The sequence below is a fragment of the Sander lucioperca genome, chromosome 8 (assembly GCF_008315115.2).
Source record: "Sander lucioperca isolate FBNREF2018 chromosome 8, SLUC_FBN_1.2, whole genome shotgun sequence".
NCBI classification, from domain to species: domain Eukaryota; kingdom Metazoa; phylum Chordata; class Actinopteri; order Perciformes; family Percidae; genus Sander; species Sander lucioperca.
In genome coordinates this window covers 693,360-701,009 of record NC_050180.1, presented here as the reverse complement: position 1 = coordinate 701,009, position 7,650 = coordinate 693,360, and the positions used below count along the sequence as shown (strand labels likewise).

Genomic DNA, 7,650 nt, shown 5'->3' with positions numbered 1-7,650 from the left:
TAAACCTCGAACACTCTTTACACTTAAGAGGAGCAAAAAAAATCCACCTCATAGTAGTTAGTTTCCTCGAGTCCTCTTCAGTGTGCAAGGAAACAAAGAAAAGTTCAGCTCTTACGATTTTTTTAATGTTGACTCACCTTTTTCGTCACATCAGCATCATTTCAGCATGTGCTGCTTCATGTAAACCGTTCACAGGGTTTTATCTCCAAAGTCTATTTATTTTTTTATTGAACTGAATATCTATATTTGTCTCTGTTCACACGTCAGTGTGATGACTTCCTCCTAAAAACAACAGAAGTTTGAGGCACGAGAAGTTATCTCAAACTGACCTGGTTCCTGTTTCTTAAGAAGGCAGCACGCTTCTCAGAAACATAGTTAGTTTAAAACCACATTTAAAGAACGTGACTACACCCTTCTCTGTATTCTGCCACTGCAAAAACGTTTCCTCTGCTGTACAATGAAGTTGTTACCCAGTCAAGTTAAAGTCTGAAGATACAGTTTCATGAACACAAAGCTAAAATCCTACCACAGTTTTAACTTACTTTCTTCTGAGAACTGGCTTCAGTGGGAAAATGTAAACTGTAGACACTTCTACAGGAGGAGATGTGCTCTGACTGTCCTCTCTGATCTCCTCATTCACTCGGTTGGCCTGCAAGAAGAGAACAGGGCTCTTGTATTAGTATCAGCTGGTTGCTACTGACACTAATGATGCTGAGATGTCCAGATGAACCCAAACTCATCTCTGTGACATTAGAGTACTCAGTTTCCAGATGAGGTTCTGAAAAACATGCAGTTCAGAGGATTAGTCACAGCTCAAACATACGTTGTAAAGTGTGTTGTATTGGAGTTTCTCTGAGTTTTAGATGTTCAGGTGCTTCTGTTATGTGTGTGTGTTTCCTGTAGTCTCACCGTTGGGTTTCCTGGCCCTCTTCCTGTAGAAAATCAGAGCAGCCACTGATAATACGATGACCAAGACGACCAGAGGGAGACGCACATACAGCACCAGCCCTGTGGTTGTTTCAGCAGAAGAAGTTTTTTTACACTTCTCTGGAATATGATGGTATACGTTACTACTGTTAATTAAAGAACATCTTCTGGCTCCGACATACACACTCACAGAACAACATCAGCAACAGGAGCCCTGATGTCCAAACCAACAATAAATTCTTTTTTTATAGATGCACTTTGCAGCCTGCACATACAACTGATTATCAACTCTAAATACACAACCATCTTCCACAGGGTAGCTTTATTAGAATTAAGAAAAGAGACAAAACTCAGACAATAAATAAAAAAGAGCTGTGGACACCATGGCGGGTGCAACAAGTATTATTAGGCTACATAAACTAAATGTACCTGGAGCTTCAGGTGCAGCTGGTGTTGTGTGTTTCTGTCGAGGCTGCTTGCTGGCTTCAGGGGAGGCTGATGAAGGTGTGGAGCTTAAACTCTGTGATGTCATCAGTGTGGAGGCTGTTGGGACTGATGGTGAAGAAGGTCTGAGAGGAGAGGTTGGAGCTGTGAAACATTAAAAACACAATGAAACAGTCAGATAGTGATTGTAGAGATCCAAAGAAGTGGTGATGATCAGATGCTCCCTGCAGAGAACTCTGTGCTAACATCCATGTGTTTTAATCACACAGCTAAATGCAGAAGGTCATCAATGGGTTTGGTGCAACAAGATTCCAATCAGCTGCAGTGTGGGACCGTCTGAGTTTATCACATATTTTACACATCAACTGTTAAAGGAGCATTTATCAGAGTTCTCAATGATGAAAATATGCAGCTCTTAATACAACTGTTAGACTAAACATGTTGAGTTATTAGAAACATCAGCAGCTGTCAGTGAACAGTTAATAACATGACTCTCAGTAGAAACTCACCATCTGTAACTCGGATCTCAAACTCCTGGTATGATGGTGAGAATGGGAAAGATCTGACCAAACCACATCTGTACCGTCCTGAGTCAGAATGAGTCAGGTTTGTGATGCTCACATACAGAACTGTACCAGATAGAAGAAAACTTCCTTCTATATATCTGATGCTGTATCTGCCTCTCTGGGCTGTGTCCTCTTCTGTCTCAATGAGAATGTCTCCATCTTTACATTCATCCTTACAGAAGATCCTCCTTTTTCCAGATAAAGTGAAGGAGCATCTAACTGTGATGTTTCCTCCTTCAGTTCCTGTACTCTTGATGATTTCTGCATTGATGAGACCAATGTTTCCATCCTGCAGTGCTGTTGAAAAGAATAACAATCAATAGTTACTATCTGTACTTCCTGTAAGATGTTGCAGTCTGATTTGTTTCACATTTCCATAAATCATACATAGATCCCCACAGTCAGACTGGGAGCTGCCCAGTTCAACCAGTCTGTGACTGAGGAGTAACAGTTTAAAACAACAGAGATCTGGATTCTTTCAGATTTCAAGCATTAAAATAATCTCACAGTCTGACTCTGATTTAATGTTCCCCAGAGAATAAAAACAACTCAAAAAGCAATGAAGTGATTCAATCAACAACACATGGAAACATTACTGTGTTTAGACAGAATGGGAGGTCAGTTTTAGAAGCAGCACGATTACATACAAAGTCAAAGTTTGAGTTTATCCTGGGCTTTATGAATCTGCCTCAAAACACATCAGACACAGTCAGAAGGACAGAAAGTTTGTTTGTTTGTTTGTTTGTTTGTTTGTAGCAAATCAACACAAACTATCAAACCGGTACGAATAATACATATGATGATAAGCATAAACATTATTGAGTGAGAGTTATGTTAATGAAAAGAAATTCTTTATGCCGATTGATTTTGATTGATCATAACTTGTCCGATTGTTTTCAAAAGATTGATTTTCTTCTCAACTATCTGCAGCTGTAGTCAGATAGCAGCTCCACTCGGGGCAGATGGAGCTACAGAGTTCAAACAAACACACCTTTTTGTTTTATCTGTTGTCATTTTATTTTCCTCTGTGAAACACTGAAACTTAACTAAACCGGGGTGAGAACCGTCAATGTTCACATCTCCACCAGACATATTGGAATTACTGAACAAACTGGAGTTGTAGGCAGAGGTTTAAATATGTCTCCAACCAGACTACACTAGAGTGGAAAACATTCTTCAACACACCAATATATAAAATCAGACTGTCCCATAATAATCATGGGGGAGAGGGGTCAGGAAACGAGGAGGGGTATATGTTCATTTCTGCTTGGGGAGTGTAGTCTATATTATTTAGGAGAACAGAGGAGGGTGTCTTATCTTTTACTCACCCCATGATTACATGTCATTTATTCTGGCTAAAATATATTGAGGTGCTGATGGACTTGAGCACCTCAATATATGTATATATACAGACGTGCTCAAATTTGTTGGTACCCCTCAACAAAAAATGAAGAATGCTCAATTTTCTCTGAAATAACTTGAAACTGACAAAAGTAATTGGCATCCACCATTGTTTATTACATATTTAATAGAAATCAGACTTTGCTTTTGATTTTTTATTCAACATAATATTGTAAATAACAAAACAAATGAAAATGGCATGGACAAAAATGATGGGACTGCTAACCTAATATTGTGTTGCACAACCTTTAGAGGCAATCACTGCAATCAAACGTTTTCTGTAGCTCTCAATGAGACTTCTGCACCTGTTAACAGGTAGTTTGGCCCACTCTTCCTGAGCAAACTGCTCCAGCTGTCTCAGGTTTGATGGGTGCCTTCTCCAGACTGCAAGTTTCAGCTCTTTCCATAGATGTTCGATAGGATTCAGATCAGGACTCATAGAAGGCCACTTCAGAATAGTCCAATGTTTTGTTCTTATCCATTCTTGGGTGCTTTTAGCTGTGTCTTTTGGGTCATTATCCTGTTGGAGGACCCATGACCTGCGACTGAGACCGAGCTTTCTGACACTGGGCAGTACGTTTCGCTCCAGAATGCCTTGATAGTCTTGAGATTTCATTGTGCCCTGCACCGATTCAAGGCACCCTGTGCCAGGCGCAGCAAAGCAGCCCCAAATCATAACCGAGCCTCCTCCATGTTTCACTGTAGGTATGGTGTTCTTTTCTTTGAAAGCTTCATTTTTTCGTCTGTGAACATAGAGCTGATGTGACTTGCCAAAAAGCTCCAGTTTTGACTCATCTGTCCAAAGGACATTCTCCCAGAAGGATTGTGGCTTGTCAATATGCATTTTAGCAAATTCCAGTCTGGCTTTTTTATGTTTTTCTTTCAAAAGTGGAGTCCTCCTGGGTCTTCTTCCATGGAGCCCACTTTCACTCAAAAAGCGACGGATGGTGCGATCAGAAACTGACGTACCTTCACTTTGGAGTTCAGCTTGCATCTCTTTGGCAGTTATCCTTGGTTCTTTTTCTACCATTTGCACTATCCTTCTGTTCAATCTGGGGTCGATTTTCCTCTTGCGGCCGCGCCCAGGGAGGGTGGCTACAGATCCATGGACCTTAAACTTCTTAATAATATTTGCAACTGTTGTCACAGGAACATCAAGCTGCTTGGAGATGGTCTTGTAGCCTTTACCTTTACCATGCTTGTCTATTATTTTCTTTCTGATCTCCTCAGACAACTCTCTCCTTTGCTTTCTCTGGTCCATGTTCAGTGTGGTGCACACAATGATACCAAACAGCACAGTGACTACTTTTCTCCATTTAAATAGGCTGAATGACTGATTACAAGATTGGAGACATGTGTGATACTAATTAAAGAAACTAATTAGTTTGAAATATCACTATGATCCAGTTATTTATTATCTTTTCTAAGGGGTACCAACAAATGTGTCCAGGCCATTTTAGAATATCTTTGTAGAATAAGCAATAATTCATCTCTTTTCACAGCTTCTTTGCTTTATTCTATGACATACCAAAGGCATGCAAGTATACATGATAAAATAGCTTTCAATTTCATCACTTTTCAGGAGGAATGAAGCATTATTTCAATGAGCTGTAAGGGTACCAACAAATTTGAGCACGTCTGTATATATATATATATATTACATGTGTGTGTGTGTGTGTGTGTGTGTGTGTGTGTGTGTGTGTGTGTGAGGTTTTGGTGTGCATGTTTATTGTTGCACTTCTTCTTTTGGAGCTGGTTCAAATAAAATCATTTAAAATCATTATTTTCTCTCTACCGCTCTAAAAAGGTGAACACTATTATATAACTACTGTTGGGACCGTCGAGGAGGTTAAACATAATCTTTTTCAAGCAAAGGGTTTTCAGTCAACATGTGACTCAAAGACAAAAGACCCAGAGACCATGTGGTCTTTCAGACAAAGGATCTCGGCCTACGGTAAAGTCCACATCCCTTGCTCCAAACTCCTAAATGAAGGAAAGGAGCTAAGAAGAGTAAAATGGCGTCAGGGAGGGGCCTGCAAGGTTTGACACCTTCAGCTTCACTTTGACTCTACCATTGGTTCAGAGGTACCATAAAACCAGCATGGAGCCAGGTCTGGTGGCCTGAACTATAAAACTCCATGTCACCCCCCACTTCTGGTCTTTTGCCTTGTGACTTTGGTCACTACAGCATGACACACAGAAACAAATGCTTTCCACCTCAACTCCAGTTGACGACAGGTCAGCACGACAAGTTTGTGCTAAAACTTCCATTTTTGAAACAAAGTGGATTTAATTTCGGTGCTGGGAGCACCGTCTATCCTCTGAAACCACTCGCCAGTGTTTTCATTTCTGCAGGAGAAGGAAACAACGTTTTTCTTCTCAAGTCGACTCTAGCTCCCTTCCTTCTGCTCTTTTTGGAAGGAGAGCTTCCTCTGATCTGCTGACGAGCAGACACGGACCCCCGTTTCTTTTGTGGAAACCTACGGACAAACGGACTGAACACACAGTAAGAAGGCTTACGTCTGGGCAGAGATAAATAGTGTGTTTTATTAATGAGTAATTTGCTATTGCTGCTACTTTGTGTTACCATTAATGTGATCTGATTAATACAGCGCTACTGCTGTGCATGTAATGTATTAATCTAGGATTGTGACCGCTGAGTCAAATCTATTCTGTGAATGTACTCTGATCACGGTGCATTGTTGATATGTTGTGTTGAATATGTAGCTAGCTTGTTCAGGCTGTAAATGCTACTTTCTGCTTCTCCCACTGCTGAGGAGTTTTAGGTACTGTTAGATCCAAGTATATATATATATATATCTTTCTTTCCTAATTCTCTAACCTTTCTCTCACACACACATATATGAACACATAGCTAGTTACACACACGCGCTAAGGTGAACAGCTGGCCAAACAGCGAGTCACATAAACTGCAGAGCGTGCACCGCTCCACAGTTCTGCGCTCCGGTGTCTCTCTCTTGTCAACCACACGTGTGCAGACACGTTAGCTTTGCAGCTAGCCTATTGTTGGTAGCACATAGCTTAGCCTGAATGAGCTAACGGCTAATCTTGGGCCTAGCCTAGCAATATCGCCCTCTTGGGGTTATACAGTTTTGTACAGCTCAGAGGAGTAGCCATTTTTGTAGTCTTTGGCTAGACTACACCTGGTCAACCCCCCCTAATCTTTCACACCCACACACACACACACACACACACACACACACACACACAGAGAGGATCTCTCCACATGCTGTTTTGTTTTTGCTTTGTTTTGTTGTACTTAAAAGAAATGTATATTGGTTTTAATTGATTAAAGGATTATTGATTGGCCATTGATAATTTTGAAGTTAATAAATTCTACTATACTTTAATTAGCAGTTGTTTGTGATTATTTGTATACTTATTGTATTAATTGCTGGTTAAACACAGGTCAGTGCTCGGATTTCACCCTTCCACTGACAAATGAGACTATTCCACAGTTCAATATTGACCCCTGAAGTTTCAGGGTGGTGCCCCGTTTTGATTGTTTGTTGATTTGATAAAGTTATTAATAACCATATTCATAACTTTATTGATATTGATAAACATCTTTGATAATATGCCAATAATTGAATCTGTACCCCTACGAGTACCCAACAACTACTAAACAGTCTAAACAATATAAATCTACTCTAAAACTACATGTGCAGGAGATTAAGAGTTGACTGCAGATTGTCAGGCTAATTTGAGTAGATAACTTTTAAAGAACTACATTTTAAAGAGACTCATACCAACTCTGAACATCCTGTTTGACCACAAACCAACATGTTGTTAGACTGAGACAAGAGGTGATGAAACACAGTCCACCAATAACAAACTGTTTCCCTTCTGCTGCAAAGTTGAACTAACCCACTGTAGATAAAAAAATAATAAATAAAAATGACATAATGAAGAGACAGTAGAAGCTGAGTTTACTCACTGAGGAAGAAGAAGCAGATCAGAGACTGACAGACGTTCATGTTGGAGGATCTGATGGTTTAACGCTGCCTCTCTTTCTTCTTCACTGGTAAACCAGGAACTGTTCACTTCTCTAAATGATGGAGTTCCTCCTCCAAACACATCACACCCCCCTCTACTCTCCTCCGTTCTTTATTCTTTATTAAGTGTTTTCTTTAATCTGCGAGTTTATGTCTGATTTTACATTAAAACTAGACTTGCTTGTATCTTTAACTGGGAAGTCATATTTTTTTCAATCAATGTATGACTATATATATATATATCTTGTTAACACATTTTTGAGTCTTATATTGAGTCTTTTATGTTTATTCTTTAT

At 39.8% G+C, this 7,650-nt stretch overlaps 1 protein-coding gene across 1 annotated transcript; it reads right to left on the bottom strand.

Annotated features, from left to right (window-relative positions):
* Window positions 1-263: 263 nt before the first annotated feature.
* LOC116050907 lies at window positions 264-7,414 on the bottom strand. The gene is made up of 7 exons (XM_036004112.1): window positions 7,297-7,414; window positions 1,881-2,234; window positions 1,357-1,515; window positions 910-1,008; window positions 741-778; window positions 543-649; window positions 264-282 (listed from the first exon to the last, which is right to left on the bottom strand). Exons 1-7 carry the CDS (start codon window positions 7,334-7,336, stop codon window positions 264-266), a joined length of 816 nt encoding a protein of 271 aa, XP_035860005.1. The 5' UTR covers window positions 7,337-7,414.
* Window positions 7,415-7,650: the final 236 nt, after the last annotated feature.

What these genes read in the sequence shown, in the direction of transcription:
- LOC116050907 (XM_036004112.1), bottom strand. Translation starts at nt 7,336, where the DNA reads ATGAACGTCTGTCAGTCTCTGATCTGCTTCTTCTTCCTCA. An exon ending in GATCTGCTTCTTCTTCCTCA is followed by an intron (nt 2,235 to 7,296) that starts GTGAGTAAACTC and finishes TCTTTTCAACAG; the next exon opens with CACTGCAGGATGGAAACATT. An exon ending in GAGGGCCAGGAAACCCAACG is followed by an intron (nt 779 to 909) that starts GTGAGACTACAG and finishes CATGTTTTTCAG; the next exon opens with AACCTCATCTGGAAACTGAG.